The sequence below is a fragment of the Aythya fuligula genome, chromosome 9 (genome assembly GCF_009819795.1).
Source record: "Aythya fuligula isolate bAytFul2 chromosome 9, bAytFul2.pri, whole genome shotgun sequence".
In the NCBI taxonomy this organism is placed as follows: Eukaryota; Metazoa; Chordata; class Aves; order Anseriformes; family Anatidae; genus Aythya; species Aythya fuligula.
In genome coordinates this window covers 26,036,882-26,056,093 of record NC_045567.1, presented here as the reverse complement: position 1 = coordinate 26,056,093, position 19,212 = coordinate 26,036,882, and the positions used below count along the sequence as shown (strand labels likewise).

The 19,212-nt window shown below is 47.0% G+C and overlaps 2 protein-coding genes across 9 annotated transcripts in view; one reads left to right on the top strand and one right to left on the bottom strand.

The window, feature by feature from the left end:
- Positions 1–298: 298 nt before the first annotated feature.
- CLRN1 (clarin 1) lies at positions 299–7,103 on the bottom strand. Its single transcript, XM_032193718.1, has 3 exons — positions 6,851–7,103; positions 1,075–1,254; positions 299–564 (listed from the first exon to the last, which is right to left on the bottom strand). Exons 1-3 carry the CDS (start codon positions 7,101–7,103, stop codon positions 299–301), a joined length of 699 nt encoding a protein of 232 aa, XP_032049609.1.
- Positions 7,104–10,180: 3,077 nt separating this feature from the next.
- Positions 10,181–19,212, top strand: part of MED12L (mediator complex subunit 12L) — a 155,191-nt gene continuing 146,159 nt past the window's right edge. For all 8 annotated transcript variants that reach the window (XM_032193002.1, XM_032193005.1, XM_032193003.1 and 5 more), the window contains exons 1-4: positions 10,181–10,288; positions 14,044–14,148; positions 15,979–16,170; positions 17,223–17,382. In XM_032193002.1, coding sequence (XP_032048893.1) covers positions 10,190–10,288; positions 14,044–14,148; positions 15,979–16,170; positions 17,223–17,382 — 556 coding nt within the window. In that variant the 5' untranslated portion in view covers positions 10,181–10,189. The remainder of the gene's footprint in view (positions 10,289–14,043; positions 14,149–15,978; positions 16,171–17,222; positions 17,383–19,212) is intronic.

The following is a 19,212-nucleotide window of genomic DNA, read 5'->3' as shown; positions in this document are numbered from 1 at the left end:
GTTCAATGCTATTGATTTAATTTTGTCAGTACCACCTACTTCTAAAATAAGTTCCTGGAGGAAGGAGGAGTAGATATACTGATAAGGTTTTACTACAAGGAAGAGTATTTTGATTTTGATGCCATCAGATAGCATGTTATCTTTTGTTTACTGTATATGTCACATTGACATCTACCTAAAACCTTCTCTTGTTTTTAATTTCTTTACAGCTAATCATTTAAAAGTTAGTACTCTTGGTGATTGTTGAAAATAGTGGTGATAAACCTCTTTGCTTTAAATGTTCATAAATTAAGTAAATCTAATACATCAGGTCAACTGCTCCAGTGGTTGTTGCTGAATCCTTTGATTTTGAAAAAGGAAATTCAAAGCCAGCAAAGCGGATCAAGAGGGCGTTCATGAAGTGCACCAAGGAGCAGCCTAGGATGATCCAGAAGGAATCTGCAAACTGTTCACTGTGAGTTTTAAATGTAAAACTTCCCTCCTTAAAATTAGCAATTTTTTCTGAAAGGTGGTGGATCTTCACCTCTGAGGAGAAGAGAATCAGGATGAGACAACCGCAGGAACCTGAAAGAACACGAGAGATGCTCACCACATCAGAAATCCTGGCAGCAAGGCTATATTACATCCATCACAATGGAATGCTGTATTGATGGTGTTGTTATGGCCATCGTGACTTCATTTTTACTGGGAGCTTATTTCTAGAACCCCAGCCACAGGCTGTGTCACGAGCAGACCTCCCACTCGTCTTCTTGTGCTGGGACTCACTGCCCACTGGCTGTGCTGGGGTCCCCATGTTCCTGACAGAGGGGACAGGACAGCCTGCCCTGTCTCTCTGCTACCTGCTGGCCTGTCCCACCACGCACTGCCATGGGGAACTTCAGCAGGTGTTTTCCTGGAGTCAGAAGACAACACCTTTGCTGTATTGACACCTGGAGGAAAGCCAGGTGTCAATACAGCAAAATTATCTGTCACTTTGGAGTCAATGCAGCTGTAGTCCTTAATAGTCTACTGTGCTGATAAATCAGCCAAAGTATATATATATCTCAAATTCAGGTGATGTGGAATGGTACTTACATGCAATGAAGGTCCAGAGGTACAACCCTACAGGGCCATGCAAAGTTTCATAGGGGCTGCCGAAAGCATTGTACATGAAGAAGCCTGTTCCCACCAGGGCAAAGACGATCAGCACTGTGCAGAAGAGAATGACGCTCACATGGATACTTGCAGGGATAATTTTGAGTAGATCTGGAAAAACTAAAAGTTATAAGCAATAATAAATAAATAATAAAAATGTAAGCAATTTGCTGCTAATTTGTGCAAATTATTTAAATTGTGCTTTTCCAAACGCAACAGATTTAGTCTCAAGTCTCTCAGAGGCTTGGCCAGAGATTTGTCTTTTGGGGAGGTGGACAGCAAATCCAGAAATGAACTCCTTGCATTTATGCTCATGCTTACTGAGGGTAAATTATATTTCCTTAGCTCATTCACTGACTGGAATGTCATTTATATTTATTGCTTTGTCCAGACCTTTATTAGCATCCAAACTTAGTTACGGTTGATGCTGTCACTTTTGTGCCTGATCTTGTCTGGAGTGATCAGCAAGTCATACAAAACCTGTCTCTCAGACTGGATTGTTCTGGCCAGTGCGGTTTGTTTTCCAGAATACATGTGCAGAGGGGATGAGGTGAGACATTGCTTACTGCGATGCAGGATGAGAGGCACCTTGCTGAGCACCATCACTCACAGCTGTGCTCTGAGCAGTGCCCGGAGCACCAGTCCTGCAGGGGGGCCGGGAGGAGGCCAGGCTGTGCTCCTGTCCCGCTGGTGCACGCCTAGTGTGGGACGACAAAGCCCCAGGGAATGCAGTGGTCCCAACCCTGTGGGCATGTGAGATGATCGTTCGGTGGGTGTGAGGTAGGCTCTGCTGTGCCTTGGGTGCCTATTCAGTGGGTCTGGAATACCACGTGCTATCTGTGTCCTGTGTAGAAATGTGGGGGTTTGGCTGCTTTGTCTGCTATGAAAGCAAAGAACTGCTCCCAGCTGTAATGTTGATTGCCATTACATCTGAAAGCAGTGATTCCACCACTTTGACTTGCACAAATATTCACTGCTGTTCTGTTAAGCTTATGCCCAAAGAATTTTGGTTAAATGCTTTTTTAAAGTGAAAATCCAAAGCACTAAATATGTTAATTTAAAGGTCCATGTTTAGCAATGAAAAAGAAAATATTAGTAAACCTGTGGTACTGACATACAGGTGAACTGCAGTGTGATCTGTTTCTGGGTGACATTAAAAGCTGCAAGAATGAATGATATTTGGGGAAAGGTAATGTGTGTGGATGTTTACAGAATGGAAATGATGGGAACTCCCTGTGAAAATCCATTACCAATGCCTAAGATTTGATTTGAAGACACCAAAAATGACAGGAGGTTTCCTATCACTTGATGTTTTCCTGTTTTTATTTTTTATTAAAACGTTTATTTCTGTACTTACCTTAATCTCTTAAAGTAGTATCTTATTTCACTATTTTAAAATAGAGGAAGTCATTCATAAAGGTTATATCATAGGAGTAAGTGCCACAAATTCAGAGTGAAATTTTGAAAGATGGAGTGTTTTGTGTGATTGAAGTTTTCTCCCCTGTATTTCCACAGATGAAAGATTTGAGGGATGTTTTTATCTGGAAGCATGTGGCCAAAAAGAAGATAAATTAATGAGAAGTGGAGAAGTCCTGCAATAAGAAAGGAGGATACAAAGAGAAAACAAGGTATCAAATACTGAAGCGTGTGGCTACGAAACCTGGTGCTGTTCAGGGCTGTGCTGGTTCTCCTGCTGGCTGGCAAAATGCTGCTGTTTTTGCAGCAGAGCTCTGCTCTGCAGGGTCAAGAGGAAAAACACTGTTGGTTATGTGTGAGCACTGCCTGTTAGGCAGTCCACGCAATGTGCTTGCTCTATGCTATATAATTGTTTCCATAGCCTGTGTTAGCACTGGCTGCATTTGCTGCTATGTCACTTGCCCCAGCAGCCCGCCCTTGGGAGCCCATGCAGCACGAGGAGACCCTACCAGTGGGAACAGCAGCCATGCTGTGTCAGATTTGGCATTTACAGTTAATTACTGCTGCCTGATCTACCAGAGGCTGTGCTGAGGTTCAGCTGTGTAATGGCCTGTGTGACCATTGTAGGCCAAATGTTAGGAATCATTTTAAATATTTTTCATGCAGTTTTTTCCCAAAGTGTGATCCTGCTTGGCTGTGGCACAGGGGATAGTTGATCAGCCTTGGTACAAGGGTAATCTTTAATCACTCATGTTTGTTTAGTGACAATGGATATTTCAGAAGTAATCATCAAACACACTTAGCTGCTGCTGATCCACAGGGGCACAATTAAAGCAGGGTAATAACACCTTGGAGCTGCCTCACTGCAGCTGCAATGTGCTGGGAGGAATAAGCCTCATGTAAATTAACCTACCTTGCAAAATGTTTACCAGCAAATATTTTGTAGCCTGCAATGCAGTAAATACAGAGATGCAGGTAATGTGGTGTCAAGCCAATTTATCGCCTGACTGAACAAAAGGGAAATTAATGGCACAAATGCTTGTGCATTGCTCCCGAGGCTGTGTTGACTGCCACTTTGTGCTGCTAATGTCTGCTGAGAGCAGAGAGGGCACTGGGGCCCACGGTGCATGCACAGCCCTGTGAGCACGCTGCAGTGTGGTGCTCGCCCCGTTACCGACTGGGTGGGTTTGCCTGGTGTGGAGGGAGAATCTCCATGCCTGGAAGGCAGCTGCTGCTGATGGTTGTGTATTGTCCAGTTGTTGCTGGTGGCTAAATTGCTTATCTCATCCTAGTAGAACAAAGCAGTTTTTGGAAACTAGACCTTGTGTCTGTTGGACTGTAAAATATTCCAAAAAGTTACAAATGCTGTGTATTCATAAGTGTAAGGAACAGCTGTACTGCTAGTATGCTGTAAAGTATGATTTTACTCTAGTACTATTCAAGATAGCCAGCAAAAGGCTGAAGAGTCCTTGCTTGTGCAGAATTTGTGCAAGGAATAACATTAGTTCATGCAACACTACCTAATCCTTTGGGAGAACATGAGCTTATTTCATAATACAGATTTTTATTGTTTATTTTAAGAAAGTATGCTACTGCATTGTGCTGAATCTTTCCCTTGGCACCTGCATTTATAGTTTTTGTCATTAAAATTTTATTAGTGACATATTGGGGAAAAAATAATTCCCGTAACAATGCTGTCTTGAAAGAAAAACATTCCTTCATTGTAATGAATGAAATAGTGTTTTAGTATGCATGCCAGTGACCTTTAGAAAATGAACTGCTGACCTAGAAACAGATGAGAATCAGCAAGAGTAAATGAGGCAGAAGGCTTTCCCCAGCCTAACAGGGTTTGCTGGCAGAGCAAATTCATTTTACAATTAAAAGAGATACAGTGGTCAGAGGGGAGCATTTAATGGGAGCAAACATAGAACTAAATCATTTAGCCTATTTTCCATGCCTTTTCTTCTTAGACATGCTAAAGTGCACTTTAGTGCATTAAAGAACAGATGTGTATATTGTACGTGGTGGTTCTGCTTTCTGCGTTGCTCACAGGGAGCTCCCGAGGGCTCTGTCTCAGACAGGATGGGTCTCCTCTAGCCCCAGGGAGTGTGAAGCGGCCTCTCCGTGTCTGGTCTCTAAAGTGGATGCTTTTGGTAGATGCAGACTTTGCTAAGCCACCCAGCCATTGTTTTCTAAATATTAATCCTATTAAAGTAACTGTTGCATTTGCTTTTTAGTCCAAATAAAAGATCCAAGAACAACGTGTGAAGATGACATCAGTGCTTGCTGTCAGTTGTTGGTGAGCGCAGGGAGGTGAGGCCAGGACCTGCTGCTGGGCTCACGGAGCTGTTCGGGCTGTGACTGGGGGGTGGTTTGGGTGCACGCTGCCAGGGATCTCCTTGCAGTGCTACCTTTTCATCGTGTGCTACGTAAAGGATTCCAGGGCAGATAAACAACCTGCAATGTGCTTCTAACATTGAGTGGGACCTACCGAAGTATTTCACTACTAATGCTTGACTTGCATGGACAGAAATTAAAAGGTAAAATCCTGCCCTTAGGCTGCTTTGGGTCTGTTGAGGCTCTTAGGTTCCCCTCAGACCTGCTCCCGCTGCTGCCCTGGGTGATGATCTGCTGTCAGCAGTGTGCTGGGCTGCCAGGCCCCTGGAAGGAAGCCTGCTCTCTCCAGGGAGGGATGCTGCCCTACCACAGGCATATCACAGCTTCTCTTCTGGCCTGGGGGGTCTCAGGCATGAGATTAAATCCAGCATTGGGTTCACATTCTGAGAACAGGCATTAAAGCACCTGCTTCAAAACTCAGTTCTCAAAATAAATAAATAAATGACATTTACTGATGTTGAGTGAATTTCTCTTCCATTTTCCTTTATGGAATTCCTGAAAGCTTTGAATGCCTGATGTCTGTTTTCAGAGAAACTATTGCTGGAATCACCCTAGCAGTACATTAACATATTTTAGCCATAACGCGATGAACTTAAAGCAGAAGTGAACAGACAGGAGCTTGAGTAAGGAAATGGTCTCAAGGTCTGGGAGTCTCTGCAGCTGATAAGGAGCAGAAGCCAGCTGCCTGCCTCTGGTTTGGGCTGGCTTTCGCTGCGGGATGGGATGCCTGGGTGGCTGCTCAGCAGTGCCAGGGTTGGGTCCCTGTCTGAGGCAGGCAGGACACCCTGGTCCCCTCAGCGCTGGCCAGGGGCCCCAGCAGGCCTCAGCCACAGGGCTGGCAGCAGCTCATGGGAAGGGACAGCTCAACCCTTGGTAGGAAATGAGTTCCTTGGGGCTTTGTGGACTGCTCTGAGAACTTCCTGCAGCCGACACCTGCAGGGCAGTGCTTCTTTCTTCACAGCCACAGCGTGCAACGGGACCGAGAGCTTCCAGCTTGCTAAATAGCTTAGTGATGGGATTTAATTAGAGAAGGTAAGCCTTCATGTTGTGTAAAATGAGTCTGGTCTACTGCTTCGAAAAAATAATATAGTAGACCATTTATGACACTTAATCTGGTAACCTTACTTTGCCTTAGGTGACTCATGTAAGCAATTTGCCAGTGCTGCTTTAGCAGATTGCTTCCAAATTTTGTTTTGTAATAATTTCAGGTGGCATGCAGTATGTATAAGAAATGACTGTTTGTTATCATCTGTTTAGTGTTGCTACATGCAAAATGTCTTCACTTGATCACTTCATTGATCTTCTTACCCTTGAAGATGAACAGGTTATGAATATTACATGTAAAGCAAAACCACTGCTAACAGTTTCATAAGATTTTGAATGTTGGTTACTAAGTTCAATTTGCAGATCAATTGTCTGAATGTCAGCTAGTATCAACCAGATGTTTTTCCAATTAATACAGCAGATTACTAATCTCTGGCTGTTTTGTTTCTCAACAGCAGCAAAATTCTTCTATCCCCCCGTTACTTTGACATTCCTGCTGGTTTATTTTTCTTTTGTGACAGAGCAGAGTATGTAATATTGACATGCACAGAAAGATGATAAAGATTAATTGACAAACAATAATATATGAAATTACTTTTTGAAAAAGATATGTTTTTTTATGTAGCATCTGTTAATTGAAACACAAACTGCTGAAAATATTAGTATGGCTTTGCTAGTATCAGAAAAGAGTAATTTAAACCCGAAGACTGAAATGCTGTAAGGGTAACATTAGGCTTTATAAAATTTCATGCCTGTTAAGGTCTGTGTACGAACAGGGGGGTACCAGGGCAGTTATCTCCTGGTTCCCCTAGCAGTGAGCAGCACAGTGTTAAATAATTCAAGCCCCTTTCTTACTCACATGAAAACTGAAAAGGTCTGCCTCCGAGCCCGCACTGTCTCACTCGCTCGCCATAGAAAAGCCCATACTGGATTTCCCCGATAAACTTCTCCAGCTCCTGCCCGGTGGCGTTGACAAGCAGGGCTCCAGTCTTGCAGAGGATCGTTCCTCTAATCCACAGCTGAGTGCCGATGGCTGCCGCGGTCCCCAGGGCACAAGCGAAGCTGAACACCCCAGCTATGCAAAAGATGATTTTCTTCTGCTGGGCTGGCATGGTGGCACGCCAAGTCCTTGGGGCGATGCAGCCTCAGCCAGGCAGCGAGGAGCTCTCCATCGCCCCGGCGGGCAGGCGCTGGGTGCCCAGCACAGCCGTGCTGGCAGCCCCCTTCTCAGTGCCCCCTCCTCGGGGGTTTTGGCAGGGAGGCACCGCGGGGCGTGCTGCCCTGTGAGCTGCTGGGGACGTCTGCCTTTTCCCTCTCCCCTTCTGTCTGCTGTGTAACTCCAGTTTGCACACTCCAGCCTGGAAAAAAGCAGTTTGCAGAGTGTTTCAGTGCATCCTGTGTCACTTGATAACGAAGGTTTAAGATGACAGAAGGAACCTCTGTAATTTGAGGAGTGCTCCCTTCCTCCCTTGTCTGACTAGGTGACCTGAGGATTTCAGGACCGGGCTTGGCTGCTTGTCCGGCTATCTCCCATCCAAAGCTAAAGTTTTTAGAAGGCTTTACTTTTCCAGGAGTTCTTCTAGAGCCAGCAGCATTGAGCTGTTCTCTCTCCCATTACGGGTGCTCTTAATGCAGCGGGGAGGCAGCGTGTGGTGCCTGGGCTGGGCCGGGCAGCCCTCCCTGTGACACCTGCTTGTATCCAGCCACTCGCTCTGCCCTGGCATGCTGGTATCTGCTGGATCTGCTCCTGCCCTGGCTGCTGTGTGTGGCAGGATGCTTTGGCGAACTCCTCCGCCTGGTTTTCCAGGCCTTGCAGGTGGGGTGCCCATGGCTGGGTCCCTGCTGCTCCTGGGGCTGCCTTGGCATGCTGCCTCACCAGGGCATCGCCTGGGGTCAGCCACATGGCTGGCAGCATCGATTTACTGGCTGCTAGCAATTTCTAGACAACAGAAGGGTTTTTCTCTATTTTCCAAATCAATTCAGTTAAGTTATCTGGACACATGTCTGTGGCAGAAATGCTCTTCAGATGTTTTAAGAGTATCACATCAATTGAACTTAAAGGTGACTAAGTCTGGTTTAACTACATATGTTTTTAGACAACCTTAGAATTAAAAAGAAGCAAGGCTGGGTACAGACACAACTTTTTCTAAACTAAAGCTTAAATAAAACTGCCTCATGCATGATCATGGCATGTAACCAAAAGATGGCACTGTCACAGGAATCTGGCCCCACCAATCTTGCACAGTGCATGATGCTGAGCAGTAGGTTTGGAAATACGTTTATTTTTAAAGATGATTTTGAACACTTAAGCAGAATGCATTTATTTACTGAAGTGGAGCATTTCAGCGTAACTATTACCACATGGTAGCAGTGAAAGCAAGACTTGAACATATGCATGTCCATGCAACAGCCTTCTTCACACCTTCTTCCCTTCCTAGGGCTTTGCCCTAGGCAGTGGCTGGTGGCATAAAGGCAGCAGGGGAGTGGGCTGGAGAGAACTCCGTGCACAGACAAGCTGGGAACTCAACTTGAGAGTGGTCTGGGAGTTTGCTTTGGAGCAACTTGTCACGGCAACGTTCATCAGCACCTATGGATTCTGACAGACTTGTTCAGAAACCCCTTGATATGTATCTTGGTAGACAGTACAAATCACTTTCTAAATCTAGCTGTTGGATTCTAGATTGAACACTAGGGAGATATTTACAGGGTCTGCTTCTTTATATTTGCACAGGAAAACAATGTTGCTTTCTGAGTGGCTAAAATGATATTGCCTGGTACCTGGGATACTTTGTTTATCAAACAAATACAGGGAAAGAAGATACAGGAAAAGAAATGTACATGCGTTCTTGTTAGACTGGCAGAAAAGGAAGGTCTCTTTCAATAAACGTTTTGACAGGTTTTTGTAACATCTTCCCTCTTCTGGAACACGCAAATGCAATAATTGGTTATTTTATCCCTCAGGTAATTAATGGAAAGAAGTGAAGCTGAGCTATCTGAAGATCACAGAAAATATTTTATTGCAAATGCTGCATGCTCCACTGCAGTGAATACTACACTGAATATATGACAAAACCAAAGAAGATGCAACAAATGAAGGATAAGAAGGGGAAGTGAAAATACTTGGTTTTGTTTTTTGTTGCTTTTTCCTCAGAGGCACTAGATTCCAGGCTTTCTGTTAATGTCATCCTGAAACAAGAATTAAGGGAGTTACTGTGTGAGGCCAAGGTTAAAAAACAAACAGAAGTAACCAAGGGATATTGTAAAAGTACTGCTGTGGTTGGTTGCACAGGGGCAGGGGATGGTAACTAACAGCTGGCCTGGAAGCTGCTCTCCGAGGCAATGCATCTTGTGGCACCACGAGCTGTTCTGCAGGCTGTGCTGTGACCTCAGGTCCCACTGATGGTATTTTCCCTTGCACTGGAAAAGAGCCTTCTTTGGCTTACTTGTCTCGTTCGGGTCCTGCCTGGCTCGCATCCCACCTGTGAGATGACACCAGTTCTGTTACCGTTTTCTCACTGTTTGCAGCACTGGAAATGACCGCCCTTCTTACTGGGACGGCAGGAGCCTTTGGGGCTCAGCACCATGCACCTCTACAGCCGGTGGCAGCTGGAAGGAGGGCGCGGGGCTCCCCTGGCCCGGAGGTGGGCGCGGTGCCCCCCTGGTACCTGCGGGAGGGGGATCTGGGCCTCGCTCCGTGGGGCACGGGGCAGGAGAGGGGGCGGCAGCCCGGGGGCTCTGCACCCTGCTCAGGCTCCTCCTGCAGAGGCCGGAGACCCCTCGGCCCTTTGGGGTCCCCGGAGGGAGGCTGCGGAGGAGCCGCGCAGCGCCCGGCCGGGCTTTTGGGGGCTGCCCCGGGGCGGCTGCAGCCTGACCCTGCCGGGGGGCGGCCACGTCTGCCTCGCCCTGGGCCAGCCGCCCGCCCGCCCCGACACCGGTGCTACCAGCGGCGAGCCGCCTCCGGGGGGCCGGGCTGGGGGCTCGGGGCGCTGCCACCGCGCTGCGGGCAGGGCCGGGGGCGGCTCCGCGGGAGGCAGCGGGCAGGGCCCGGCCGCCCCCGTCCCCCCCTCCGTGCCCGTGCCCGGCCGTGGCGGCGGCGCGCGGCCCGCCCCCGGCGCGGCGGGGGCTGAGGCGGGGGGCGAGGCGCCGAGTGCTGCTCCCTGGCGCTCGGAGCCCGCTCCAGCGGCGAACATGAGCGATCATGGCCGCCTTCGGGCTCCTCAGCTATGAGCAGAGACCGCTCAAGCGGCCGCGCCTGGGGCCGCCCGACGTCTACCCGCAGGACCCGCGCCAGAAGGAGGTGAGCCCGGCCCCGCCGCTCCGCTCCGCTCCGCGCCCGGCCCCCGGCCCCCCGCGGGCCGCCGCCCTCGCCTCCCGGCCCGGCGCCTCCCCCGAAACTTTTGAGCGGAGCCGCCGCTGACTTGCATTTTCTGCGGCGAGCCGGGGGCGGGCCGGGGCCGGGGCCGGGGCCGGGGCTGGGATGCCGGCGGCCCGCGGGCGGGCAGGGCTGGGCTGGGCTGGGCAGGGCCGGGCCGGGCGGCTTCGGAGCCCGGGGCCGCCCCCGGAGGCGCAGGGCCGAGGCTGGGGCAGCCGCAGCCCCGGCTCCCGGCGGGGCCCGGCGGGGGGGGGACGCGGCCAGGGCCCCGCTCCGCGATCCGCAGGCACCGGGAGGACGGGTCCGGGACGCCGGAGGGGCTCCGTGGCGCGGGGTCAGCCCGGCGGGGGGACGGGGGGGCGCGGAGCCGTGAGCCCTGCGCTGCGCCGCTGCCGGGGGAGGCTTCCAGAAGGGACCCGCTGCGGCTCCGAATTGCCGCCTGCTGTGTGGTGGCTGCCCGGGGCTCACCCGAGGGCGGCTTGGGCAGTGCCCGGAGAGAGGGGCTGGGAGCAGCATGCAGGGATCCGTGTGTCTCTCAGTCTGGTGCTAATCTTTCAAGCCATCTCTGATTTTTTTTTGACCTCGAGTGTCTGTCGGCCTTTTCACAGTATTCCTTACGCTGGTTGGGAATGTGTGTGTCTTTCTAGGCCCTTCAGTGCTATAAGAGAGTGGTGCTCCTTTAGGCTCTTGCCATCCGTGTGTAGCGTGCCCAGCCTGGCATCTCCCTCGTCAGCAGAGAAACTCGCCTGTGCCGGCGTTTGGCTGCTCGGGACGGCTCGTCCTGCTTGTGGCTTCTGAGCTGCGGGTGCTGAGGGGACAGCGCTGCTCTGAGCACGGTGCCCTTCTTCCTCTCATCCTAACGAGTCCCGGGGTGCTCGCTGATCCGTAACTGGCACAGCGTTCGGTGTACACCAGTCTCTCTTAGGGGGCCACTTCTTGATCTCACCGTTCAGAAGGCACCTGCTGTTCAGTGGTGTGAGCCTGAGCGCAGGGTTTTTGGCACGGCGGTCACAGCACAGGGCAGATCGCTGGAGCTTCCCACACAGGGGTTAGGCTTCCAAGCCAGCGCTGGTGTGGCTCCAGGCTGCCAAAAGTGGATGGCCTCTTGTAATAAAGGCACAAAGCAAAAGCTGGAGCTTGTGAGAGGATCTGAAAGGAATGACTGAGTTAAGATCCATTTTGTTCCTTTCATGAGTTCGTGAACTTTTCTCTTCTGAAGGAAAGTCTTGAGGTTAGGCAGAAAAAGAACGTATTGCAAATATGCCTCATTTTGACTGTCAAATTGTGCTAGTGTAGCTCTGTACATTGTCTACTCGGCTTAGACATCAGTATAAACTGGCCAGTTCCTAGTTTTTCAAAAACGGCTTTCCATTTTTCACCTACTGGCTGCAATAAACAAGCATTATAGGTAATAAGTATTAAGGAGGTGGGAAAACATTTAAGTTGCAGGAGCTCATTTGTTCAAAGCAGATTAATACAGAATTAGATGATCCAGAACACCCAATGATAACGTTGTGTTGGCTCCGCTGGTGTAGCTGTGAGTGCCCTGACCACGCTGTACTGCCCGGTGCTGCCATCGCCTCCTTGAGCAGGCTTTGCAGGGCTCACGCTGCAGTGTGGGGAGGGAACGTCTGCGGGTTTGGTGTGGGGTCTGACTCCCCGTGGAGCTGACAGTGCTCTGCTCCCGTGAACATCGGTCTGAACTTGTTAGGCTTTGCTTCTCTAAGGGTTGTGCGTGTTGGATTCATAAACGCTCAGCAAAGGAAGTGCTGCAAATATATAAGCAGGTTTTAAGCGTTCCACGGGAAACAATTAAAATACTTTCCAAAGGAAATTAATGCAGTTTGGGCTTGGGTGTTCGTTTGGCTCTTTAAACTTCAAAACCATTTGAAGTCTTGATTGGGCTCGCTTGGGGCCCTGCTTGACATTTGGAAAGAAAGCTCGACATCCCTGCAGGAGCGCGGCGGGTCCGGCGCAGATCGCTCGGTGACAGCAGCGTGCCGAGCTCCTCTGCTTCTCGTTAGGAAGGGGCCTGCGGATCGAGCCGAGTGAAAGCGTGCTCAGCCCGCCTGCCTTCAGCGCTGTACAGCTTAGCTGTGCTGGGGTTCCTGCTGCTTCGTCTAGGAAATATTGCCCTCTGCCAGGACAGCTGTGCTCGTGGAAAACAACCCTGAGCCATTAGTGGGGCTGGCGTGAGGCGTAATGAGAACTCCTGTGAACATTCAGCTGAACTTTTATTGTTGATTTGTTTGTATCTCTGCGTGTTGTGTTCACGGGCGGCATGTCTGTTAATTTAATTTGTGGCTGGTGTTTGGTTATGCAACTGTCCTGTGTTCCGTGTTTAAAATTTCTGAACTACGGCTGGAGGCAGGGAGAAATCTGAGCCAGACAAAACCAAAACACTGCTGTGTTTGTGTTGTCAGTCCATCCCCAGCTTGCTTGTACAGTAATGGTAGCTGCAGCAGTACCACACACGGTTCTCAGTTATTTTCAGTGTAGCTATATCTAGACAGATTTCTTCAGAGGAGGAAGAATTTAAAGATAACAGAGCTGGGGTCATCTGTGGAAATGGCTGTAATAGTAACATATATCTCCATCTGTTTGCCATTTACCTTTTATTTATTTGCTTATAATCCCTTTGATCACTTTCATCTCTGCCTTCATCTGTGTTTTCAAGGCTGTCTTGGGGATAGTGTGGGTGGAGGAGTGCTCCAGCACTTCTTGTTGATTTCATTTAAAATTTAGATGAGGCTTGCTAACTTCATAAACCCTAGAGAGCTTAGATTTCTTCTAAATACAGTGCTGTCTCCTGTGTTACTCACAAACTTTGAGAAAATACTGAAAAGCAAAACGCATTGCAAAGCACAAGAGAATAAACTGAATGGAAGTTTCTGGGTCATTATTTTTGGGGAGAAGGCGCCCCAAACCAGTAATCAAATCTTCTAATAAAGTTACTACATTCTTCTTTTTCCTCTTCTTTTATTCTTGTTGTTAGCCCGATTGCATTTCAGTTGCTTGTTGTTTTCATGGGTCATTTCACAGTCATCTCGGGGATGGTTTTTACATCTTGTCTGCTAGAGGTGGTCCACAGGCTGGGCTTGATGCCCTTGGTGGCAGGTGGCTGGTTTGCCACGGGAGTTTTCTGCCTTCTCTTCGGGGAGAGACCAAGGAAGAACCAAAGCAAGCTCTCCGGCCTGTGCAGCTCAGACCCGTGCTCGCTGAGGGCTCCCCTGAGGCCCCGTGGGGCGGGACGCGTTCGGCGCTGCGCTTGGCCCCGTGCTGCTGGCTGCCCTGGCATCAAGACCCTGGTGCTGGCCACGAGTGCAGCTGCGAAGGTGCCTCTGGATAAGCCAGAGATGATTCACTTCCGAGGAGGATGAGCCTTGCTTTCTGCTACCCTTTCTGTGGGCAGCAACCCTCTTCCCGCAAAACAGTTGCCATCCTTATAAAGTTATGGCCTTGAAGTCTGTAGTTAGGAGAACACTTAATGGGAGCCAGAGGATAGGAGAGGCACTGCATTTCCCTTCGCTGGCATCCTGTACGTACAAAGCATTTCAAGGGTTATTCAGGTGTGATGGACTAGCATACAGATAACACTTCTTTGTAAAACGTGCTTCTCAGAATGATGCGACTTCAGAAGTTGTCATGTCATTTTTTCATCCCTAAAACACTCTTTGCAGGATGAACTTACTGCAGTGAACGTAAAGCAAGGCTTCAGTAATCAGCCTGCCTTCTCTGGAGATGAGCATGGGTCTGCTAGAAACATCGTCATTAATGCCTCAAAGGTAAGGCCTGGCTTTGTACCTGGAGTATATTTGTGTAGCCTGCTACCAAGCTGGCAATGGTTATACTTGGTTCTCGACTTCTTTGCTTTCTAGTTGGAAGTCTTCATGTTAGAGTTGATTACAGAACTAATATAGGAACGCTGAGCTGTGGTCCTGCTGCCTGGTGTTACCAGTCTTTAGAGGAAGACACACATACTGAGAACAACACATAGCTATTGCACATCATTATAGCAGACACATTATTTTTTGCTCCTGTTCTTTTATTTGCTTCACTTACAAAGCTGTTAGTGACTCTTTCCCTGAAAGTCCCTAGTGTTTACAAACCATTCCCTTGCCTTGGTCTTATGTATGTTTCATCAGACTGTTTTCTATTATATTCTTGGACAGTTTAGTGAAACTTAACCTGGCTCTACTATGTTTTTTTGAGAGTTGAAGATATTTGAGATACAAAAGAACAATGAAAATCACTAAAATATTAGCTATTATCTTCCAAACTGAAAGTTATAACTCTTTAGAAAAAAAAAAAAAAAAAAAAAAGAGTAAGCTATCCAGATTTGTATACTTTCTTTTTTGTTCTGTTGGGAAAACACAAATAAACAATTTTGAATGAGAAATTTATCAAGAAGCTTAACAAATGTTTTCCAACAAAGTGACTCTTAAAATATATGATGTTTTATGGCTTATTGGAATATTTGAATCTACTTATTACAGTGATGCTCTTTTATTTTAGTAGAGCGTAAATCTGAAATGAGAAGTGATACAAGTAAATGACAAGGTTGTTATTGTTGAAATGTTAAAGGTTTTTGTTACATTCTTTGTTTGCTAGAATTGCCACCTGCAGGTACTTTCTGTCTCACATTTCAATTAGTCTTGTTTTGACTATTGAACATAACTGAAAAGTAAAACGAATTCACAAGGAATTGCTTATAGTCTTACAGTTGTTTGGAAGATGTAAGTGTAGAATTACCAAAATAAGTTCAGTGTCTCATTAAAAACTTTTCATAGGTTTTAAAATTACCCAACTATGAATGTATTTATTTGAAAATCAATCACCTGATTCTTACTGACAGGTCTAAAAATTAATTAAAATTTAATTTGTATTATAGTAATTTTGGTATGTAAAGAACCTCACACAGTAAATAATACCTCTTTTGGTCTTTTCTTTTTTTTTTTTTTTTTTTTTTTTTTTTTTTCTCTGCTGTTTCAGTATTGAGAGTTCTGTGTAAGGGAATCCTACAATGTTTTCCATTCTGAAGGTAGTGAGTGGAAGTGGAGGCATTTTGAATAGAAGTCAGAACACTTACTAGCTTATCCAAATCTTTGAAGTTTTGCCTGCTGTAACTGACAATGCAAAGGCAATTGATGCAGTTCTTGTGGCAGTGTAGTTTGTTCTTATTAGAAGTGAACAACAGCTATATACACTTATTGCATTATAAAATGCTGACACATCTCGAATATGCTGTGTCAGGTCCTAAATCTGAGATACTCAACTCCTGGAGTGATGTGCCTCTGGTGATTTACAGTGAAGTCATTGTAAGTGGTGGCTGCATTTCTGTTGTCTTTGAGGCCTGGTCGTCTTTGGCTTGGTTTTGCTGGCCTGCAGCTTTTATAGCAATACTGCAAAAGCATTGCACAGTTACTTTAATATCCGGAATCTCTATCTGCTAGCTGCAGGGCTTTAAAGTGTAACCTTTATTAGGCTGATAGCCTGGACTAGAGTGATGACTGCATCTATTCAGATAAAGATTCTGTGTGCGTTAATGTACAATAGATGCTTGCTAACTGGGTTGTCATGTGTGTTATTTTTCCCTCCCTTTTTTTCCCCACCAGATTGGCGCTTACTTTAGCAGCATATTAGCGGAAAAGCTAAAACTTAACACGTTCCAGGACACAGGAAAGAAGAAACCACAAATAAATGCCAAAGATAACTACTGGCTGGTTACTGCTCGGTCTCAGAGTGCAATTCACAACTGGTTCACAGATTTAGCAGGAAGTAAACCACTGACTATTTTAGCAAAAAAGGTATAAAAATACTTCTTCCCCTGTTTCTTGGATTGTACTGGGGTTGTACTGAATTGGTCTGTAAGGATAAGGCAGTATTCATAAAATGAGTTAAAAGGTTAACTTTCTGAATAAAAGCACCAGAGAGACTTCTTTTGTTATTTATGATTTAAAAACAGAATAACAAAAAGGGGCTTATGGACATACATAAGCCTGTTAAGAGCCCTTTGAAACTAATTGGGTAGACTAGACCTTAGAATGACTACAAAAGAGTGTTACCAAAAATCACCTGTGTTTGGTTAGCGGTGCTTTTCTGCATTGATGTGCGTCTGTTCTCCAGGCGCTCTCTTGGAAAGGTTGAATAATCTTGAAGGAGTAATTAGCATTTTTTGTAGGGGGACAGCAAGCGTAATATTTGTGCCTCCACTCCCTTCTGTCTCCACTGGGTGCGAAATGTCTTTTACTCGTAAATGTTGCTTTAAAAATACATTCAAAAGTTATGCTACCTTTATGCAGAAAGGCTTAAGGAGTGCTGTGACAGAACAGAGTGGCTTCACTGGGAAGTTTTGTGGGAGCAGCCCTGTTCTCTGCTTGGCACAGACACGTGTTGCAGCTGGCCACCTTCTTTCCCTGGTGCGCTCCATTACCATGGGCTCTGAGCCAGGGGCACCCAGGATACTGACAGAATCTGTGTAACTGAACCCATAACCAAAATCTCAGTACGTGCTTAATTTCCAGAAGTTCTGAGGATCAGCTTGCAGGACTCTTTCTGCACGTTGTATGTCTTTGGCTGTATTGGCAGGATTGTTAGTGGCCCTGTAGGCATCTCAGAGATGGGGAAGGATGCTCCTGGTGTAACCTGGGGAAGGTGTGGGGCGGTACCTTTCTTTTGTTGTGCCTCTTTGTATGTGCCTAAACAAGAGGCTTTGTCAGCTTAGTGGTTTCCCAGGTTGCTGAAGAGATCTGCCACTGTCCAGCTAGTTAGGGTTTGAGGAGAGGGGTCCTGGGCTAACCCGCAGGTGCTAGCTGCTGTTTGGACTGTGTGCTATAACTTGCTTCCTGTTTTATTTCAGGTTCCAATTCTCAGTAAAAAAGAAGATGTTTTTGCTTACTTAGCAAAATATTCTGTGCCACTGCTACGAGCGGCATGGCTGATCAAAATGACATGTGCCTACTATGCTGCTATTTCTGAAGCTAAAATCAAGAAACGCCAGGCCACCGATCCAAATATAGGTAAATAAACAACTTTAATGTCCGAATGAATAGTAACGGCTGAAAGGACCTGCTATTCCCGTTTGTGGCTTTTGTGTTACTGACTGTCTGGAGATGAATCTGTGTAGTGGGAAGGGGAATAAAAAGTCTTTTTAATTGGTTTTGCTTAGAATTGTGTGTCAAAGAGTACAAAAAGCCATGTGGCATAAATACAGCCCTGTTGGCTTGTTCTCCTCCCAGCTGTTTTCTCCTTAAATCTCCATGCACGGTATCTGAGGAGCTGACTGCGCTGTGTCTTAACCACTGATGCCAGTCTCTGTGGGGTTGCCAGGAGTGGCAAAGGCTGTGCTAAGATAAACATTACCAAGGAGCAAACTGAGCTGCTGATTTAGAAAGCCTGGAACAAAATGAATTTGCAAGTGTATGTGTTAAAACATAGGTGGTAATGTATTTATTTTAAGTATTGATGTTAAATGACACTGTCTGGCACCAAGCCAGTAGACCAAACAGTGAGCACCCTTTAGAGATCAACGGTATGGTAACTATTAGTTCTACTCTCAGTTTGTATGCAATAGCTACAGCTCTTCCACTACCTGTTATGAACTTTTTCCTTTTCCTTAAAGCATCTGTGATCAGATGCTGTTTAGCAGCATCTCCATACGGCTGTGAGAAATTTTTACATCGTTCTACTAACTCATTTTGTTTCTTTCACTTCTTGTTTGTTTGTTTTTATTTTTAGGCTTGAAGCATTCATTTTCACTTTGAATTTCTAATTAAAGCCCAAAAAGTGTTTCCTGGCGAGCATCTTACGCCTATTTTTTCATTATAGTTACAGATGTGGGGTCCTTGTGGCATGGTCTTCTGAAGTACTTGCTGAATATGATGTATTTATCCCTTGTTTACCCCCCTATTTATTCCTTGCTTAGTTCTGGGTGGCTGCAGTACTGACAGGCTTCCCTATGAGCATGTTTTGGCTTCCCTTGTGTGGTGTTTGCTTCTGACCTTGCCCTGCTTTGGGACAGGAGGGAGTCAGACAGCCTCGTGAATTCGGTCTGGTGCGTGCCTGTAGCTGGGCAGTCCTGTGTGGTGCAGTGGACAATGAGGCTGATACCTGCCTGTTCTGTTTCTCTCAAGGACTTGGTCTGGAGGATCTTTGTGCAGGCCTGTACCATGTGTCTGGCATGGCCTGTGAGCTGCTGTGCTTTAGGGATAGCCCTGGCTGGCTTGGGTGTATCGGCCTGCAGGTCAGCAAATGGCATTAGGCATGCCCTAAGTGCTGTCCTCTTGCCTTTTTTTTTTTTTCTTTTTTTTTTTTCTTAAGTTCTCTTTAACCTCCTAGGTTGTCTTCCTTTTCTGTTGATTCTCATCAGCATTTCTGGGAGTAGACCCTAGCAGAAAACTTAACAGGCAGTGAGAGCAGGTTGATTGCTTTCCTAATCCGTTGTGAGTAGTGCTGCTAAGGGTGAGAGAGCACCTCTGGCTGTTCTGGGGGGCAGAAATGGTGCTGCTGAGTAGGAAGGCCGGTGACATTGCTTTGCTTTGGTTGCATGCTCATTAATGGTGTAGTTAAAACAAACACTCTGTTTTCTGGTTGTCTTGGAGTGGGGGAGAAAGCAAAGCAAGAAGGTAAGGAAAGCTAGGGTTGCCCACTCCACGGCGGTAGGTTCTAGGTCATCTGGTTTGCTCTGCTCTGAGCTGTAGCTCTTCGCTTCCTGGGAAGGGGACAGGCAGTGGTGTGTGGTGGAGGGGCACACACGAACTGCTCAGGCTCTGCTTTTGGCTGGCCTGATGGTGGCATCTGCTTTACAACGAGAACGGAGAGCCAGTGAGAGTATTGGTGGGTGGAGGGGC

Coding starts and splice junctions, on each gene's coding strand:
- CLRN1 (XM_032193718.1), bottom strand. CDS start 7,103: ATGCCAGCCCAGCAGAAGAAAATCATCTTTTGCATAGCTGGGGTGTTC. Junction 1,255..6,850: donor CAGACCTTTTCAGTTTTCAT/GTGAGTAAGAAA, acceptor TATAACTTTTAG/TTTTTCCAGATCTACTCAAA. Junction 565..1,074: donor CCTCTGGACCTTCATTGCAT/GTAAGTACCATT, acceptor GTGTTCTTTCAG/GTTCCTGCGGTTGTCTCATC.